At 40.3% G+C, this 21440-nt stretch overlaps 1 protein-coding gene across 1 annotated transcript; it reads right to left on the bottom strand.

Annotated features, from left to right (window-relative positions):
* Positions 1-2189: 2189 nt before the first annotated feature.
* On the bottom strand, positions 2190-20677 carry trarg1a (trafficking regulator of GLUT4 (SLC2A4) 1a; the record flags this gene model as incomplete). The annotated part of the gene is made up of 3 exons (XM_083985634.1): positions 2190-2227; positions 3890-4016; positions 20270-20677. 3 exons carry the CDS (start codon positions 20675-20677, stop codon positions 2190-2192), a joined length of 573 nt encoding a protein of 190 aa, XP_083841760.1.
* Between the last annotated feature and the right edge of the window lie 763 nt (positions 20678-21440).

Genomic DNA, 21440 nt, shown 5'->3' with positions numbered 1-21440 from the left:
TCAGATAGCTATTTTAAGCAGTGTTTTTTAAAAACTAATGGCGGAGATAAATCACTTTGTCTGATGATATAATGGTGTCATATCAATTCCTTCATCTTTACAGATGAGTTGAAGATTAAGTAGAATAGTCTAAGTGGGAACTTAAAGAAAACATAGGCTACGTTTTGTATATGAAACCCAGAAGTGACCTTTTTGTTGGTCAGGGTTGATGAAGTGTTTTCAGGATTGCATCGAGCTGCTACTCTGCTCTTTGTAAAGGTGTGGGATTGCTGGCTTTAAAAGTACAAAACCTTATTTTCCCCCATAGTCTGAACTTGTGACAGCTGTGATCAATGGTGTTTGTGTGATGAGGTGCAGTGGTGTATCAGGACCTGCTGAATGCACAGGGTTTAGATAACGAAAGCAACAGCTGTATAAAATAGTACAGTCCAATATACTGTATATATATTATTATTATTATTATTTTTTTTTTTAACCTTTTGTAGCTGTTTTTGCACTTACCATCATGGATCTCTTCTTACCTACGTACAGGTATGGGTAATAATCAGTCCATTAATTAGTGTACTGCCATGATTGAATTTTGGTTCCACTTTTCATGTTCTCATCAGGATGAATTGGACTTACAATAGAGAAGCGGCTGAATCCCTGCTTTAAGTTTTTCTTGCTCCATACTGTTGTAATGACCAAATAACTGCAGAAACAATGACATTCCCAAAGTCCTCAACTGTTTTTATATTTAGTGTTAATTGGCTTTTGTGTTAAACTAAGATTAACATAGTAAAATGTTAGCATTTAGCATTAGCAGACACAAGTCTAGACACAGAGCCTCTAACACTATAAGCTCATTCCTGCCTGTTCTTGGCTGTTGACACACACAACTCCTCATGAACTGTATCATCAAAGGCCAGCACTTGGACCATGCATGGTAACATTTATTCCAGACATGCAAAATGTACACCACAGATGAAAACAGACACATACAATACACTGCCAAAGAAAAAAGAAAAAAAAACAGTAATATATAGAAATGTCGTGAAGGTTTGTACTGTTTTACTGACAGAGCAGTGCTTATTGGCTGGACAGTTGATTCCTGGCCACCTGATTAGAAGATGGAAGATTTGGTGATGATAGATGTTGGAGAATGACGCTGGTGCAGTAACCCACACGTGATCCGTCATCCTTAGGAGTGAGGTTGCCATTTGGCAGCAATGTGTGGCACATCTTTTGTTTAATTTTGTAGTAAACATCAGGGATCTTTGGATTTTGCTGCTTTTGGATGTTTGGGTAAAGAACATGATTTTTATTATGTACATTTATGAATTAGAATGGAGTCGGTATAAACCCATTTTGCACAAAACATTGTGTTCTACAGTGTTAATACGTGACAGATAGATTGCAGTTACCGTACTCAACTATGTCTTGATGATGTTCAGGTTAAAACTTGGTCGAATTACTTTAGCTGCATAGTCTGATAAATGTAATTTCTCAGTCATAGCTGGTGTTTCTCTGGTTTCATGTGTACGAGCCCTTGAGTAAAGAACAACTGGAACTCCACACATGACAGCACTTTTTCATCACTAAAAAGGGACTTTGTCCAAATAGTTCCTGATTTAGATCGCACAAGTAAAAAAAAAACACAGCCAAAAAAAAAGAAAAAAGAAAGAGGTGGCTTAAGTGGCGCTACATGGTCTTTACAGCGATGTTGCCTGTGCTTGTAGCATAAGCCTTTAATGTGTCAATACAACAGTCCTGTGTATCCAAGGGGACTGACAGTGACTCCTCTCTGATAAAGTGACGAATACAATCTACCGTGCTTGCATTTTGAATAAAGATTCTATAAATGCTTTTTGTTACTCAGTCAAACTCACAGGCCTGCTCATTTACAAAAAATAAATATGTGTGAGCCTGTTTGGCCCATAGCATGCGTACATATTGCATATATATTTTCCCATATAAATACATTTCATACCATACCAAGAAGGAGCAGAAAAAAACATCCTGTGAAACGATGGTATTTAACAGTCAATGCATAACAATGTCAGAATGGAAATAGGGAGCTATGGTGTAGAAAGATGATAAAAGGTGGGATGTAAAAAAGAAAGAAAAGAAAAAGAAAAGAAAGGTACAAGATGAAGGTACAGTGACAAAACTGAAGGGCTGGATCGTGATGTGAAAGGGAAAGAGAGAGTTTATGAGATGGTGGGGAGTTTGGCATGCGTTTCTGTCTCTGCCAGAGCAAATCACAGGATAAAAGACGGTTTGGAGACTTACAAGATCACAGTCCTCACACATTCTACAGTGGCTGGACTCACGCCATGTACACAAATCACTCTTCCATGTGCAAACCTGTTGGCCTATCTGATTCCTTCACAATAAAAGAGACAACTAATAACATTCAAAAGGAAGGCAGAATTTTGGTTATCTACATTCAGGCATGCAGTTGGTCTCAATTCTTTCTTTTTTTTAGTTCAAAAAATTATAATGAATAATAAAAATTAAAAAATGTGTTCCCTGCCCCCTTTTTCACAAACCCTTGAATATCCATTGATAATTTGAGCGCTGACAAAGCAGCCATTGTGACAGTCTTAACAAACCCAGCACCACATGGCATACAAACATCTTTATAAAATGTACATCTATATCTATATTTCAGATATATTTGTAGCTGTATATGCTTTGAATGCAAGAGGTTCAGTAAGGAATATATGAGGATTATACGCAGCTGTCCAAAGTCCAAACCCAGAATCTGTTTTTCAAAGGAGCCCCATCCCAGACATAGAAAAAGTCTGTTGTTCACTTTCTCTTTCACGTTCACTTTCTCGTGTCAATCGTTCTCTTCATGTTAAGAAGTCCATTATTCCAAAAAAAGAAACATCAAAGAGTTCTCCTGACCACACACAAATCTGCATTTTCTTTTTCTTCTGTTTTCACCTGAACAGTTTTATGTCAGGTATTTGATTATTTTTGACAAGCAAATGTTATTGGATTCTAATGCATGCATCTCTGAATGATTTCCCCCCTTTTGTTTAATTGCTGCAATACCTACTCTCATAAGTTACCTGTTTTTTTTTATTTCTTTTTTTGCTTTCCGAGGGTGGCCATGACGTAATTACAACATGGCATATAGTTCAGAATTGTGTAACTTTATTTTTTTGTTTGTTTTATTTAAATTCTTTTGGAATGGGATTTTTTTTCTCTTGTTGCATCCGTGGTTTGGCTTTCACGGGTTGTTTTTCCCCTCGGTTCCTCCAAGTCAATGGGTTGCTGCGTAACAGAGAAGAGGCACAAAAAAAAAACTATAGGTTAAATTCACCATCAAATTATATCTTAATATTTTGACTGGAGAAGCTCTAGTGTGGATGGCTTTGAGCAGTGGGGTGCCTTTTGCTGCACTGTCAGCCCACTACAGTCGCTGCAGTGCTAAATCAATCTGCACACACACACACACACAAATGGGGCTTGGAAATGTGCTGAGTATGGACATAGACATACACACATCTCAAGCTGCTGCCGTAGTGTCATATATCACCCTGTAATCGTAATGCAGTAGGTATTCTTTGTTGTTGGACACTACAGTTGTTGTTAAAGCCCTGTGTGTGTGTGTGTGTGTGTGTGTGTGTGTGTGTGTGTGTGTGTGTGTGTGTGTGTGTGTGTGTGTGTGTGTGTGTGTGTGTCTGTGAGCATAAACACACACACATATCGTACATCACTTTCAAGTGATATATAAGAATTCATATCCATAACCTGTACTGTAATAATACATTGTATGTGCATCATGCTACATGTTGACGAAGCTGCATCAAATATCAAAGACATAATAAGATGCTCATTAACAACACTAAATTGACATCACTGTATCTTTAAAATGTTCTCCTTGTCTTTATTATACCTGAAAATGAGATGTAGGCTATGATCAGGATCACGCCCAGAATGATGGAGACGATACTGAGCAGACGTGCCAGTCGTCCCAGCCTCCTGGCCCCGTCTATATCCCCTGCCTGCAGGCTGTTTCTGGACTGGAGACACAAACACACAAGAGTATTACCAAGAGGAACATTTTGATGACAGTATTATGCAATTAATGCATTTTCCTGTAAACTGTTTTAAATAAAGGGGATCCAAGATGTAGAAGCTGAAAGAATCAAATGCGTTCACAACCACCTCAGGCCGTGTATCTTTTTCATTCCTCCTACCACAACAAGGAAACCATTAGGGCGGACATCTTACCCTTCATGTTCATGACTTCACTGATAATGTTGTTATTGTTGGCATTTGAAGGAAAATGAAATTCAGCCGCAGGTGGGGAATTAAGTCATAGTGCACAAAGAGAGCTTCACCTCAACGAAAGACACAGAAATACGTTTTTTGCAACAGACCTCAGAAGAGATCGCCGCAAACTGAATCAGCAGTAACCATATTGACACCTAAAATATTTATCAGCTGGTTCTCCATTAATCGACAGCCAAGTGACTTTAGAAGTTACAGGTCACAAATGCAGAGCAGTTATGTTGACTGGGTGCTGTGGAGTCCTGTCAGAAAAAAAACAATACCAACAATAATTTATTCCCAGCTGTGAGAAGTGAAATTGTCTTTTTCGGAATGGAATTGATGGAAGGATGTGATTTGCAGAGCCAATTGGGTGGAGTATATGACAGCAGCAGCGTGAAGGCATTGTATATCAGCTTCATGTTGTCTCCATATACTCAAATACACATATATATATATTGCTTTTTGTATGCAGCAGACATACCAGGATGATTCATGTGTATGTGACAGGCATGACGGATAACAATCCTCTGTTCTTGTGCTTTGGTTTCATGTGTGATTTAAATAAATCTCACACAGTTAATGCTACTTTACTCCCAACATATGTTTATATGTTTCCTTTAATTGTACATACATTTATGATATACATTGTATGTATTCCAATCCCCATTAGCCACAACCGAGGCAGTAACTACTCTACCTGGGGTCCACACAAAATAGGACAGATGACACAACAAGAAAGGGTTTTTATAGGCTCAAGGTAATTATAGTAGTGCACTGTGTACATGTGATGTATACAGGTGCTGATCTAACTATAATGCTGCCTGGTTTAAGTTCAAGCTGTCCGTGCAGAGGACGTCCACCCAGCAGGCCGCTGTTTGAAGACACTGACAAGCTCATCACTCATTGACAGAAGTACAGCTGAAGGTAAAAAAAAATACTATTATCAACTTAGTTATCTATCAGTTAATTTATGATTAAGAGATTCATCATTCAGTCTGTAAAAGAGTTAGGGCTTTAGGGAACTGCTAAACAAAACCCCCAATGAAATATAAGAACCCACAACCAAAGGTGGTAGCTGGAACAAGGGAATGTGTTTTGACAGTCTTAATGAGTCATGGATGATCAAATGTGTTTTTGTTGAGTTTCAAATAGGCCAACAGGACAGAGCATCAGAAAGTCTCTAGTGTTGAAAGGCTCATTTAAGGAAGACACAACTTTTCTGGCCTCAACACATGATCTAACAGAGCTGTTGTGTCTTTTCAGTGCTAAGTAACATATACAAGCTGTAGCAACATGTCACACAACAAACAACATACTAGCAAACATTACCTGTTGAATGCCACTTCCTGTTGTTTCACACTAGTTGCATGACTCCAAAGCGTTGACTACGTTTGTGCTATGATGATATATATGGGAAATTGTTTCATATTATGACTCATGATTTATTTTGTTGTGATGCCAGTCACTCTTGGCAAAATGAAAGAGAAAGAGAAAGAAAGGAGAGGGCTCTGGATGCCAAAGTAGTGTTGAGTGCTCAAAATAAACCTCAGACTCAAATAAGAAGCTTTTACCTGTGGCACACCATATCACAAAGAATCACAGGAGGAGATAATGGCTTAAATTGCAACTTAAATCTGCAAAGACATGACCCCAGTTTACAAAGCAGAGAAACAGCCGAACAATATGTATTGTTATCTGAATATTAAATGACCTACTGTATATCAGGATATGAGATGGTGGCTGAATCATACAGATCTAATTGCATGGTGCTCATCCAACCATTCCTAGTTTTTTTTTTTTTTTTTTTAATGAGATAATGCACCGCACACGCTGAAAATAGTACTGCAACTAAACTGTGAAATCAGGTTATGCAGTACGCTGTCCGCTCTCTAGATTTCTACCTAGAGCTACTTGTGGGTAAATGCACATTTACCAGCTTGTGTGAAGCACTGAAGTCAGCCTGAGTCAGCATCCCCACAGGGTGGTTTTAACTACATTTTGGGTCCATGCTCTGATAAACTCAGACTGTTGTGAGGTCAGACTCGGGGGGAAACAGCATTAGACAAATGTCACTAATATTCAGTGTTACAGCAAAAACACAAGGTGAAGAAATCACATGTAAAAGAGCTTAATATGCTCTATAAGTTGGCAGCCTTGCGCTCGTGATGGCAACATCCCATGTTTTCTAAGCCTGATGAAAGCATAGGAGCTGTCTGTGGTGCTGAACGTGTCCAGACCAGAGGCTTCAGTTAGCGCAGTACAGCAGTAAAAGGATCTCCCACTCCCATCAATTATATTGAATTACACAGCTACAATTCTGTAGGACACTTTCTTCCATAGAGAAACCGTGCTATTACTAAACCTATTCTGAAATAAATTAACATATATTAAAGACAGAATATGGCCCATTAAAAGTAGCTCATTTCTTTTTCTAATGATTCACCTCTTGCTTTCACCCTCAATGACAAAATGACTGTGAAAGGAGATGAGGATGAAACAGTGAGGTATAATTATAAAGGACGTAACAACCGGAGAAGATGAGGTGAAACATTGTTTCAGTGAAAGTCAGAGACTTACCACTTCCTCATTATAAAAACACAGTTTTCCAGTCTGCTGGTTTTTCCAGTTTTCCAGACTAGACTGAAATTTGATGTGAGGAGTTTTTGAGATAGACTACTCTGTCTTTCTTGTATTTATTTATTTTTGCACAGTTTTTGTCCAAATGTAGGACACAGAGGTGAAAGGGTAAACTCTGAGTAAACAGCATCACTTCACAACTGATTAAAAAACAAATAATAATCCATAACACTGCATATTAAATCAATAGGCTATGTTGTGTGTCTTCTTGCCTCGCTCAGTTAATCAATAGTGAGGGTACAGAGCTGGGGTTGCCTCAGTGTGAGATTACACTGCAGAGGAAAGAGAGACAAAGACAGAGAAAGCCCTCCCTCTATCCTCCCTGATCTGCTACTACTGTAGTTACTTCATCCTCCTGCTCCCATGAGTGCCTCTGTCTCCAGGCTGTCTCTGGTGGGCCCTGTTCAGCTAGGTGGGGACGGTGCAGCCCTTGGGTGTTGGTGCTGCTGCCTGGGGAACTACTTTTAAACAGCCGGCTCTTTATGTTTGTGAAAAACAGTACATAATTTAAAAACCATACACTTTTTAGAGCGTTATTAGGAATATTTGTTCACCAGACCTGTTTACATAGTTCAGAATAGTTTGAAAAAACAAAACACATCCAGTTTAGCAGCAGTTGTGCCTTGTTGATGACCTTGTCGGTCAGAGGAGAATGGGCAGACTGGTTGGACTGGACCGACCATGTCAGGCCTGTCAAACTAGAGCAGAGTTTATCGGCAAGTGACTGGAAAAATGCAGCCTTGCTGATTAATCTGGATTTCACCTGAGGCATGAGCATGAATCCGTGGACCTACCATTTGTCCATGCTGCTGCTGCTGCTGCTGCTGCTGCTGTGATGATGTGAGGAATGTTTTCTTGCCACACTTTGGGCCGCTCAGTACCAATCAATCATAGTTTGAATGCAACAGCCCGAGTATTGTTGCTAATGGTCTAACACCTGGGAAGATAATACATCATGTGCCAAAGCAAAAGTCGTCTCAAAGTGGCCTCGTCAGTCATCAGATTCAGTTTGATTGCAATGACTGGATAACATACGTGTCTGTCAACCAGACCATGTGTGTGTTTTAGACTCTTGGCAACCACTAAAGCAGCAGCTGAGTGAGACAAGCAGCAGTTGACGTTAAGAGGAAAAGAAGAAAATTGAAGAATACGTTGCACAGAATCAGCTGAGCTCATCTTATCTCATTTGAGAAGTTTTTTTGGTTTAATAGTTTCAAAGTGTGGCTAATTCAGGCTTGTATCTCCATAATTACCTTCTTCAGGTTTAACCGTCAAGTGTAGTGTCACCCAGTAATTTATGGTACTTACTAAAGTCATAATAATACCATGCCAATGATGAGAGATTCATTTTACAAAAACAATTTCAGTTGAGAGGTAATTCTGAGAATAAAACCTTGATAAAAAAAATAAAAAATTGCCAATTAGGCTTTGGTACAATTTCAATGTGACTTTAACGACAACGACGGTAGGCTTCAGTGTCTCACTTCCAGGACTGGAATGTGAAGCTATGTTACAAACACAGTCCCACCGGAGCCTTTATTGATTTGGACTCACATCACAGAGAAAAGTTACATCAGCACGCTCAATCAATGTAAGCCCCTTTCAGAAAACACTGGCTATTTAGGCTGCTCAGAGAAAAGGATGAATAAGAATTGAGGTTGATTTGAATATATAAGAACATACATTTTCCATCAATCATAAAAAAAAACTGAAGAATTATGGGCCAGGTTTCTTGTATGTTCAGCATTTGATGTCTTCTTAAGGGGCTGCAAAAGATTTAGTGTGGGGTAGTGGTGATGTCGGTGGGGGTGGGGTTCGCTTTGCTTGGTTGATGAATGTCTATATTGATTCCTAGCGAGAGTAAGCCTGGTCATATTTGTTTTCTGAATGGGAAATTCTACCTTCAAAGTGTCTTGTTCAGTGTTCATTGTCCTTCTACACACACACACACACACACACACACACACACACACACACACACACACACACACACACACACACACACACACACACACACACACACACACACACACACACACACACACACACACACACACACACACACACACTACTCTCCCTATTTCATATGTCCAGCAGAGCAAGGTGGAGGCTATAAGTCAGTAAGTGCACCCTTTCTCTCGTCATTAATAATGGAAAGCCAGCAGCAGCAGCAGCCTGGTGGAGAGTGACAGTGTACAACCAGGAGCTGGTATGTAGTTATGTCTGCTTGGTCACTTTGATCAAACTGAAATAGTTTATTTGCATTCCCACCCGTTATTCCCAATCAAACATTCCCCTTTTTGTTACTCATCTTGTAAATGTATTCATAAATTTCACATGTGTTTGTTCAACTTTGAAATCTTAATTTGAAAATCTTTTCTATATCGAGGATTCTGGATTATTTAGGATGTAGTAATTGTTGCTGAATGCTGGTCTTATTCTGTTTAAAACCACTTTGTGTCTGTTTGGGTGTAAGAAGCATCATAGCCTCTAGGGGCAGCTATAGCAGGCCTTTTAGAGTCAGTCTTGTTACACATCAGTCTCCATTAAAGTTGCAAACCACTCACTGCGCTCAGATGATCAGAGCTGTCAGACCCATGATGGCACTGCTCTCATTCTTGGAGCTCTAAAATGCATTCTAGCTGCTGCTGCAGCTCATAAATTTTAACAGTATTTATATCTTGGTTAGTTTGTGAACTGGAAACACTGTAAAAGGAGGCTGCCTGTGCTAACTGTTAGCACTACAAAACATAAGACCACAATGGTAGCCTATATCCCATTTCATTTTCATATGATCTGGTGCCCCACCAATAAGGGAACCCTGTCACAGGGGATTGTTATTTCATTTTATTTATGTAGTTCCAAGCACCATGGCACAATACACAATGCTGGTAAAAAAAAAAAAAGGAAAAGATTCCTTGCCACTAACTACTGTTCTGGGCAAATATGATAATGCAAACAATGAAAATAAAAGTTTGAGTCTATAGTCATGCTAGTTACAGCATGTGGCATATTTAGGCACAGTGGTGCTTTGAGCTAAAAGCTAGTTGACATGCTAACATACACACTGTGACAATGCTAATATGTGCTACTAAGCAGTTAAAATGTTTACCATGTTCACCATCATTATTTAGCATTTGGCAAGATGATATTTGTAAAGCACTTAACACGTGGGGCTATAGAGGCTGATGGGAATGTCATTAATTTTGCTGTCATAAACTGAAGTAGGCCTACTGGACGACAGGTGATCAGATCATCCTGACACGGACATAGGAATCAAACTTAATGACAGTTTAATCAATCGCTTTTGAGATATTCTGGTCTTGAACAAAGGTGGTGATTGACAGTCCAACAGATCACGATTTGCTATTCCCAGAGGTTATCTTCCTTAGAACAGCTGCCCCATAAAGGCTTCGATATTGCCTGTTTGCATTCATGTTGTTATTTACTGCCCCTTCTATCCTTTCGTGCTGGCAACTAGCTTGTCTTTTTGTATCGTATCGTATCACATCGCATTGCGTTCCATTGCATTGCGTTGCATTGCATCGCATCACATCGTTCCTGGTTTTCTGGCTGTAGGACTATGACTGGTTTCATATAATTGGAAACAGCCATATGAAGTGCTCTCCCGCTATGTCTGCAGTATTAGATTGCTAATAAGAAGTAATTTACCTACACACACACGCACACACACACGCACACACGCACACACACACACACACACACACACACACACACACACACACACACACACACACACATTTACACACATACACAGTCATCCATCCAGTGCAGCATTGCAAGTCCATATTTCACAGGCAAATCTGCAGAGCGTGCAATAATGCTGCGGCAGTTTGGGCCTTCCCATTACGGGGATAAGCTGGTGAGGGCAGTAAAAACCTATTACCCCTGCCTCTCCAATCCCCATAATTGACTGCACATCTTCTGCGTTTGCCAGCCGCAAGCCTTCCCCAACAGAGCATCTGTCACAGATCTGTGGTTGCAGCCAGCTGGAAGTTAGCTTTTAGGTGGTCCTGCTGCTGGAAGTGGTGGTGGATGATGATGGATGTAACTTTCGGTGGTCCCGTAGTTAGCGGTGCACTGTGTGCTGAAAGATACTAACTCTCTTACAAGGCCTAAGAGGCATCAGCAGATTTGACTTAGTTGTACTGTAGTTAATTGTAGCCATTTGCAGGATAAAATTAACACTATCTCAATGTCTACTGTTTCATGCATGTACATTAGTAATCACTGTTATAATTATGTTAGTTAAAATCCTGTGTACTGTATGTTGGAATTCTGAATACAGATTTAGCACTATGGACAGATAGGCCTATAGATAGTATAATGTTCAGGTTGGTGTCAAGTCCAGTGAAAGCAACTAAAACAAATCTTCTTTAAAAGTAGTGTTTTGTATATGGCAGTAAGACTGGCATGTTATTACCCCATAATGTTTGTACTCCCTTGTGTAAAGGTAAAGGCACTTTATTTGTCACATATACACATATTGTGTAGCTACACCTAGAGTGACCCCCCCCCAAAAAAAACAAAAAACAAAAAACAAAAAAAAACATATGTGGGCTTGGGGCATCGTTTAGCTGGGTTGGTAGAGCAGGCGCCCCATGTGCAGAGGCTATAGTCCTCACTGCAGCCGGCCCGTATCGAATTCCCCCTCTCTCTGCCTCCTCATTTCCTGTCTCTCTCAACTACTACACTATCAATTAAAGGCAAAGGTCCAAAAATATATACTTAAAAAAACAAATGTGGGACAAAGACTTTTTCATGCGGGACAATGTGGGACATCCACTACAAATGAGAGGTAGTCTAAAATGTTGATAAATTCTATCTTAGTTCTACTGTAAAAGGTGAACACACACACTGTCGGTGTCATCTTCCAAATGCAAGACTACAACATCCTTGCAGAAATGTTGCCTTGGAGTACACTGACAGGACATGATCTATGTTACATGGGAATTGAACCCACAACCTTGACATCAGGAGTCACACATTGTACAGACAGAGCTAATCCGACAGATCTCTCTCCGAACACTGACATGTAGGAGCTGTGTGCATTAGTGTGAGTGTGTGTGGAGAGTCAGAGGACTTCCTACTCGACACACGCAGCTGGACAGCACGGTGGGTAATGCCACTGACTTTGAATTGGGAGGTTTGGTTTGAATCCCAGTAGTGTGTTGCTTGTGGGAAGAAGAGCTTGCTGTTTTATAATGAAGAGATGTGAAAGGTTTTTGCAGTACCGTAATTAAAACAAATTGTGTTTTGAGGCACCATTAGTGAGCTGAGCATTATCAGGACATGTAATAGTATGTGGACCTGGGTGCTGCACAGCTCAGCAGGTAACGGCACTGACTTTGGATTGAAATCTGCCTTGACAGCTGCTGTCATCCTGGTGACTGGCGAGTTTTTTTTAACCACAGATAACACCTGCCAATAAGCTCAGTGAGTTAGGGGCTGGTTCTTAGTGTCAGGTAAATAATTCAAGTCTAAGCTAATGTAAGGCAGCATCGACATTCTACTGTCAAAATCCTACAGTATATTGAGGCATTTTGCTGTGGATCAGAGACTACTACTACAATTTAAAATATCCAGACAGTTTGGCTGAGACAAATACTATAATTTTCCCTGTTTAGTTGGCTTACTGTAGCTATCAGTCAATATACAGAGTCTATTCAGCTACCAAAAAATGTGTTTTCATCTCTTTCACCCTGGATAATGGATAACGTTTAACTTTGATCTGGACAGCTTGCTCATATTTGCCAGCAGTTAATGTTATTCTTCCTTTGTCTTGTTCTTTACTTCTGTTGATGAATCGTTACAGCTCTTATTTCTAAAATGTGCTAGAAGTTGTAAATGTATGTAAAACTTGTATGTAGAACTGAGACAGTGCAGCCTGGGGCTCTGCCACAAAGGTGGGTCTCGCACCAGTCCCGGTCGCCCTCGGAGAGAACAGAGACAGACAGAGACAAAACTAAACAGATCCAAACAGTTTGCCCGTGGGACTGATTAAGCTATAAAAAACATAAATATGAGGGTCTAGGGTTGTAGAAATCAACAAAACAATCTGGCAGAGAAGTGAGTGTCTTTCCTCTTGTTTCACCCAGCTCTATACCTTCCCATTCTTAAATGTAGCTTAAGCATCTATGTCACTTTGTCTTAGCCTCTGTCATAAACGATTTGTTGGATTTTCAAAAACAAACCTGCACTTCAACTGTATGGGCTGATTTCCATGATGACATTGCTTACGCACCACAATAACTAAACCCTTCTGTCTCTCTGCACAGCTATTAGAGTGAGATTATATAAAAACGTCAGTCTTGCAGTGGTGTCTTGAAAACAAGAGATAATTTACAGAAAACACAAACAAACCTTCAGCTAATCAACATGCGGGAGAATGTATGAATACGCATGTCTAGGACCTGGTCACCCTATATGTACCTGATGAATTCCAATATTCTTGTGCTTTTTAAGTTTTGACCAAATTATCAAAGAAATATCTAGCTCTCAAGATGCTATAAGCTGCACTGTGCTCTCCAGCCATTTGCTAACGTAGTGTGTCAGCTGTCTTGTGAGGGGAGATTGTGGACAGTCAATTCATCAGAACTTTTTTTTTTGCCATCAGAGTAGCTTCCTGCTGTTGCTGCTTCCTGAAAACAGATGAAGAGAGTGGAGTTGAAAAACAAAAACCAAACCAAAACAATGGTCCAAAACTAAACTAAAAGGCTCCACACCAATCAGCCACTCCATTTAAACCTGTTTGAATATTACAGCTCACTGGTGAATAGAAGTGGAGGGAAAGGGAACCACGGGTTTGGATGATAAATCTCTGAGGGTTTAAGACTGTAAGAGCAGTTTATCTGTTGTCAGCAGATATTACAGTCTAAAGGTTATACATTTACATCTATGCTTATACAGAGCTCAAGCTGAGGTTATACTATAGTCTGCAGTAGTAATTTTAATAGGAATACCTGGCACACACACACACACTACATAATAGGACATAAAGTACAAAAAAATATTTTGTGTGTATACCTGAACCCAATCTTTGATTTTGAAGGCACACAGATAACATACTCTATACTAGTGTGGCATTTCCAATCAGATGACAGATTAGGTTAAAAACAAAAAAACATATTCCTCCTTATTTCTCCTCTTTCCAGGCTGCTTCTTCTGACCTCACCGCATTAATATCATCTCAGCAGCAGCTGAGAAATTTCTTTTTTTCTATTCAACTTTCCAGAAGTATCCATTTCACATGGGCGAGGGAAGTATTAGCACTTAGTAGTGATCTTGCATTCCTGGGCTGCATCGTGTGGTTATCAACCACATTACTTTTGATTCATTTATTCACAGCAAGTGTAAACCTCTGTTTTCCTGCTCTGACTCACTCGCACTTATCCGGCATCGTCCTGGTATCTGATTCAATTCCTTTCTAATCCAGTGATAGGAACTACTTTATGGCCATTTGCTGCCTCTCACACTCATCTGCCCTTGTAGTGAATGATGTTTTGATCTTCTTCGTGAGGCCCGTATCCCCTTTCCATACCCCCAGGAAAGAAAGAGGATGTTGATCGCTGCCACAAAACGGGCTAACTGAAGCAATCTGCCCTCTGCAGAGAAACCAAATTGACTTCTCTCGCCTTCTATCGAGTTAGTGGCCAGCTCCAGTTTCTTCCTCCTTCACTCTTCTTTCTCATGCCCTCTGTCAAAGCATCTCTCTCTCTCTTTCTCTCTTGCACTTTCTTCCACTCACATACACACACACACACACACACACACACACACACACACACACACACACACACACACACACACACACACACACACACATGCGCGTGGTGTGTGTACCATTAGCGAGTGGCTGACTTGTGAATGTCAGTGGGTTCATGATGATGGCTCGGTGAAGAAGGCTGTCTCTTGGACACTGCCTGATATTCCCTTTGGTGTGATGGAGTGATATTACAGAGCTAATGGGTTAGTGCACTGCCTTTGCTTTGTTTCTCTGTAGATCTGAATTTTGGCTGCTGTACAGTGTCAGAAGTAAAGTGCGCTGAAAAACACAAATGGCTGTGTCAGTAGTAACTAAGCTGCTATCAGCCAACAGGAGTTAAATCCTGATACAAGAGAGTTACAACTGATGGTGCTACAGTAAAGGACTCCTGGTAGAATATAGCTAGACATTACTGCAGAGCTCTGTCAGGAGTCTTATTTATCTGCACCACTCAGATACAGCTGATTGCCCTCTCTGCTGTTGTTTCCTGGCTGCTGTACATAGTGTAGAGGTTGCATATAATGAGACTATTTGTTCTGCTTTGTTGTGGCTGTTATAGAGCTTGATGATCCACGTGATTTTTCACCTGGATCCACAGCTCACAGCCTTTATTGTGTTTGTCGATATCCCTGTTAAAAATAAAGGGAGAGCGCACAGTCTGGGAAGTGGAGGTCAAAATGATATTTTGCGTTTTGTTTTTAAGTTTTCCTTAGCCCATGGAACTCTTCAATTTCAAAACAATCATGAACTAGATACGGGGGGATCCAAGAGTTGAAGGTCTCACAATGACCAACATTCAAGATCTGACACATTTAACCTTGCCTCTCTGCAGTGATGGTGGCACATCCTGGAGTAGTAGAATAATGAAGCCTGAAGTTGTGTTGAACATTATCAGCTTTGTGTCTTAAATGAAAATGTTCAGTCATTATTTCCTTGAGTAAATCAACCACCGATATGTAGCAATGTGAAAGGAAACTCTTGAACACAATGATTTTACAAAATTTGGATATTTTGGGATCTTTCTAAGTGGTAAATAACCATTCCCAAAATAATATTTAATTTATCTCTCACAAAACTCGAATAAATCCACTGTGCAATGCAGTGCCAGAAAGTTAGCACATGGCTGATAAACACTGTGCAGCTATCACTAGTTTACAAGCTTACAGTAAAACACAACCAGCTCTAAAGTGTTAGTGGCTAAGTTAACTCATTTCAGTCAAACTATCCAAACTACATATTATATTATCTTATCTGATTTAATTTCTTCACCTTTACCCTTATAACTGCAAACAGAAAACTTGAAAACTTAAAAGAATTGTAGTGATGTCCATCCATCACCATAGCTTTGACATGGGACCAGGCACAATCCCCTCAATGTGGTGTAGTTCAACACAGGAATAAATGCAGGGGACTTAAAGCAGAAGTAAGCGATCCGGTCGTTTTCGCTAATGCTGCGTTCCAGGCAGGCTTTTGAAACCGTAAATTACAGCTTTAAGTCACGACTTACGACTTTGTAGTTTTCCAGGCAACCCACTCGTGTTTTTCCGACCTGTTTTACCTGTGAAAGTCACTATAACGGCCACTCGTAACTTCCGACCCGTGAACTCGTACCAGATCGAACTGGTACAACTTCACAGGTTGGAACACGAGTTACGAGTTGCCTTGAACGCACCATAACAGTCCTCGTCCCTACGTCACCACATTCAGGCGCATCCCTTGGCTGCACCATGGGCTGCACACACAGCCCTGCATGCCGTTCTCTCTCCTCATTGGATACAAATTGTAGGATACGAGAAAAGTTTTCTCCTCGGCTCAGAGCAGAGCAGAGGGACTGACAGACCCATGTTTCGGACCAAACACTCTATGTAAGTGATTGCTGTTGGAAGATATAACTATTTAAGACTTATATTAACACAAAAATATCGCTTACTTCTGCTTTAAGCACAGCACAAGTTCAGCTCTGTTATGTTACGTGACTGTGCTGTATGTGTGTGCAACAATCCCTGAGATTTTTCCAGAACACATGAGCCATTTCCACTTGATGATCGTATTCTGACCGAGTCAATCAAGATGGAGGAGTTTCAAAGGAGGTGTGGGATGATGGACCTTATAACGTAGTATAGAACAATTCTGATAGGCTTGGATCAATCACACCACATATCACAGCTTTTTCATGCAGGAAGTTACTTTTTGTTTTTATCAATGTGTAGCACCTTCACTTTACAACAAAATGTTGATCTGTTAAAGGGATAGTTCAACATTTTGGCAAATTGGCCCATTGTCATAATCCCTATAGTCATAGCAGTAGGTTCATTCAGAGGCTAATGGGATTTCTTGGTTTCCCTCATCAAACTCATCAAATACACAATCCAACAACTCCAAAACGCTCTTGTGGACACGTTGTGACCTGCACATTCACCACGCTACGAGATAATAACCGAACATTACGAGATGGAGTTGTTTTCGAGGTAAATTCATGCAAAACCACTGATGCGCGTTCCCATCAGTGGCAGCTTTTCAGTCTCTGCATTTACCTCTAAAACAGCTCTGTCTCATAACGTTACATTATTATGTCATAGCGTGGTGAATGTGTAGGTCACAACTTGTCCACGAGAGTGTTTTGGAGTTGTTGGATTGTGTATTTGATGAGTTTGATGAGGGAAACCAAGAAATCCCTTTAGCCTCCGTAGCGTAGCTCTGAGCAGCTTGCGGCTCCACTCCACCGTTCTAAAAACAGCTTGCACCGACAAATAAAGGTAATGAACCTAATGCTATGACTATAGGGATTATGGCAATCGGCCAATTTGCCAAAATGTTGAACTATCCCTTTAAACTCAGAGAACGGGACAGAATATTAAAGATTTGACGCAGACAACACAAGTTGTCTATGTGTGTGCCAAAGTGAATTAGGAGTCATCATCAGTGAAGTGTAACCTACTTTATCAAAACTGCACAGTTAGGTTAGTTTTTTCTCCCTTTGTGACATAAAAATAGTCAGACACAAACGACTGACGGGTTTCTCTGCTCTCAGGTCCCACATGATATTGACATCATGTTTGCATTTTTCAATTGAATTCCCATGTGTATATCTCACTTTGATATCTGGGACATTATTTGAATTGAACAAAGCTACAATCTCCAACAGCCTTAAGAAGTCCACCATTTTTACTGCAGACCTCTCTTCGCTGCAGCGGGTGACAGTGACAAAGTGTCAGTTTTCAGTTCGATACTCAACATGGAGCTTTGTTGGCACACATGAAAAGCCGTTGTGATGCATCGTTGTGTTGGAAATAATGTTGTAAACCATCTGAGAGAGGTTTCCCCCCAAGAAGACTTTTACTAAATGGAGAGCACTGAACACTAGAGCAGCGTATCGAGCATCTGCTGCTGCCTGATGTCAGAGTGAGAGGATTAATCATCTGTCAGCCCCTCAAACCCAGAGCGTCAGGCAGCTGAGTGGCAGCAGCAGACCTGAGATCCTTAGATCCTTCAAAGCCTCGCCACTGAGAAAGCTGATGATGCACTGAAGCGTGTATGTCTGTGCACCAGCAAAACCCTGATATTCATGAGTGTATCAGAGGTGACAGACACAGCTGCACTGCTTTTTTCTTCTTCAATGAAATAAGAAACATCTGGATGATTTGGGGGATGTTTATCTTCAGTTAAGATGCTGAGCTGAAATTAACTCAACAACTTTTCTTTTACGATTTGCACAACTTCATCTGAGGGGTAGAAACAGCTTTCATTAGCCCTTTTCTTCAAAAAGTCCAAATGAATGCAGCCTTCAGAGGAAGAAATTAGACTGGACTGTGACATTGTTGCAGACACTAGTGTCAGCAGAGATGGTTAAAAAGAGAAAGTACATTTCTGAGAGAATCTAACTATTGAGTCAAATATAGAAAATGAATCAGTGAATATTGACAACTGATTAAATTATTGATTTAACTAACAAAACCAAATATTTACTGATACAGCTTCTAAAATATAAAACAATATGCTGCTTTTATCTATTTTAAATCAAATACTGAGGCATGTATCGTGTTCTCTGTGAACTTATGACAGATATAATTCAGAAAATCCATTTTGATTTCTAAATGGATATAGATATCATTATACATTATAATAATTATATCAGAAGATTATGTCAACATTAAAGATATTTTCAATACTGTATGAATGTCCCTGTTAATTGTAGGATAAGTTTGAATTTACAGACTTTAATACAAGCTACAGGCAATTTTCTCCTAATTTCTCCATTAAATGTCTGTCCATCACATTCACCAGCTCTATTTACTTATCCGTCTATCTGATGTAGCCTATATGGGTCATTCCATGAAATCGGTAACTTTTCAACTTTGAAAAGTTAAAATTTAAACTATATTTATTTAATGTTTTTTAAGTAGCCAGGAATCAAAGAAAGTTTAAAATGACAAGAAATGATGTTGTGCCATCTCAGGCTGTGAAATTCCATATTTTATTACAGTTTTAATGTTTTCCTAATCTTGTCAACCCTGTTACCGACATAAACTTTACAATATACAGTATTTCTAATTAGAGTTTATTGAGAATTTTTTCTATATATAGTCTATATAGTTTTAATTATAATGGTAACAGTTGAAATACCATTTTTTAAAAACATTTTTATCAAATTAATGACAACAACATGGTTGACGTTATGGTAACAGGGTTGACAAGAGTAATAGATGACAGGACACACATTCTATTGGCCTACACTGCAAAGGTAACAGGGTTGACAGTAACAGGGTTGACTATTTCAAGCTAATTTGCCCATTGCTAGCTGAAATAAATGCTAGCTAAAGGGCAAGCTATGTGCTTTGAAAGGTAATTACCTGTAGATATTGATTATATTATGAGAAATAGAAAATTGTTTAGATTTATATGTTAAAAAGTGGTAACAGGGTTGACGTTGTATGCTTGTCCCCCCCGGTCCAACCTTGAAAAAACATCAAAAATAGCACATAAGAGATGAGAGAAAGCTACTTGTTACTGAGCTGTTAGCATCCTGGGTAACAGATGATGCAAACTCCTGTCAACCATGTCAAATCTGGGATGTACCATTGTTTTTTTAGGGTTTTTTGGTTAGGGTAACAGGGTTGACATAAAATCAGGGGACACCGATAAATTGGTAAATATTTATAATAATTAATATATATTATTACCAAAAACACTGTTTCACAATAAGATCATACTTATAACAATATGTAAATGTGAACGTTTTAACATTTTGCCAACATTTTACATATTAAAAGTCCTGTTGACGTACAACAACAACAGTGAGGGACAGGCCAAAAACCTCACCCTCATCAGCATAAAAGTCATTTTAATTATTTAAAATTATATTTAATTGACTTTAATTTGATGTTATAGTAAGGAGAGAAGACATGGTAATGTTATATTTTTAAATTACATATTAATTTGTTGTTATCATAATTTTATGACTGATTACTTCTTGGGGACGCAAAAGTTACCGATTTCATGGAATGACCCATATAGGAGTGTTGCCTTTGGATACTTTTGATAATCTTCAAAGACAGTTTAGTGCAGCGACGGACTCACCATGATGGAGTACACCAGTGCGACGATGCTGATGGGCCACACGGGGCAGAAGCAGGTGAAGATGACTAGGATGAGGTAATCCCTGGGCTTCGGGGTCTCCTGCACGGTAGCGTTCCCGGTGGAGGAGCGGCTCAGACTGACCTTGGACGGGGAGAGTGGCGCCGCGGCCGCCAGCTGCCCCACAGAGCCCGACCTCACGGCGACGCTGTGGCCGTTCCGCTCGGCCTCCAGGCCCTTGTCGCTGTCCACGTTGACCGTGAAGGAGGTGGACATCTTCATCCCGTTCCCCCCGGGCTCCGTGGTCACCGCCAGCAGCTTCTCCGTCTCCATGAATTGCGGATGCTGAATGCCTCCTCCACCTTCACCCAAGTTTGACTTGAGGAAGTCGGTGTCCGTGTTGATGGCCATGTCCAAACTCTCACTTCAGATCAGATTTATATGGGAACAGAAATATTTATCAAACTGGTTTAAGATGTTTTACAAGTCAGCAGCCGGTATTCCATAATAGACCTCAACTGAATGCAAGTTTGGACAACTAAAGCTGGGATCAAACTTCAACTGAATGAGCAGAGAGCAGACTGTCATCACCGGCCGAGGTGTGGCGGATGGATGAAAATGAGATAGTCTGAAAGGCGATGTGCTGTGGAAGCTCAGGGTGTGATGGCTCAACCCCCTGAAAACAAGTGGGATAAAATCAGAGAGGAAACGTAAGCAGTGGCATTCCTCTAGATCTCATTCTTCCACTTGGATCACTTTTCCTTCAGCCTCCTTCACCGTTTCACTCATTTCCAACAGGGACCAGCTCAGGAAAAAAAACCCTCTCCTCCTCAACATCCAACATCCAAAACCAGTCAGAGTGGGAAATCTCCTGGTGTCCGCCTCGATCCAGTCCCGACACTTCACTCTGAGTCTGGTCTGTTCACGGGGAAAGTAGCGCGATTTGTTTTCTCTCTTCCTCCAGAGAAAGGATGATGGAGATGAAGCGTGTTTCTCTGAGAAGACAACACAACGAGCCACTTTCTCCTCCTCTCCTCCTCTGTCTCCACGCCGCAGCAGCACAGCCACTCCACTCAACTTGGGACCACTGTAAAGTGCCCATGTGTAAACAAAATACATCCGGTACGAGGTACAAAATAAAAGCTTTATTTGCCAACAAGGGTTAATACTTCCA

The sequence above is a fragment of the Trachurus trachurus genome (genome assembly GCF_905171665.1).
Source record: "Trachurus trachurus genome assembly, chromosome: 13".
Lineage (NCBI taxonomy): Eukaryota > Metazoa > Chordata > Actinopteri > Carangiformes > Carangidae > Trachurus > Trachurus trachurus.
Note: the sequence above shows the minus strand (reverse complement) of the source record. Positions and strands in the feature narration are given on the sequence as shown.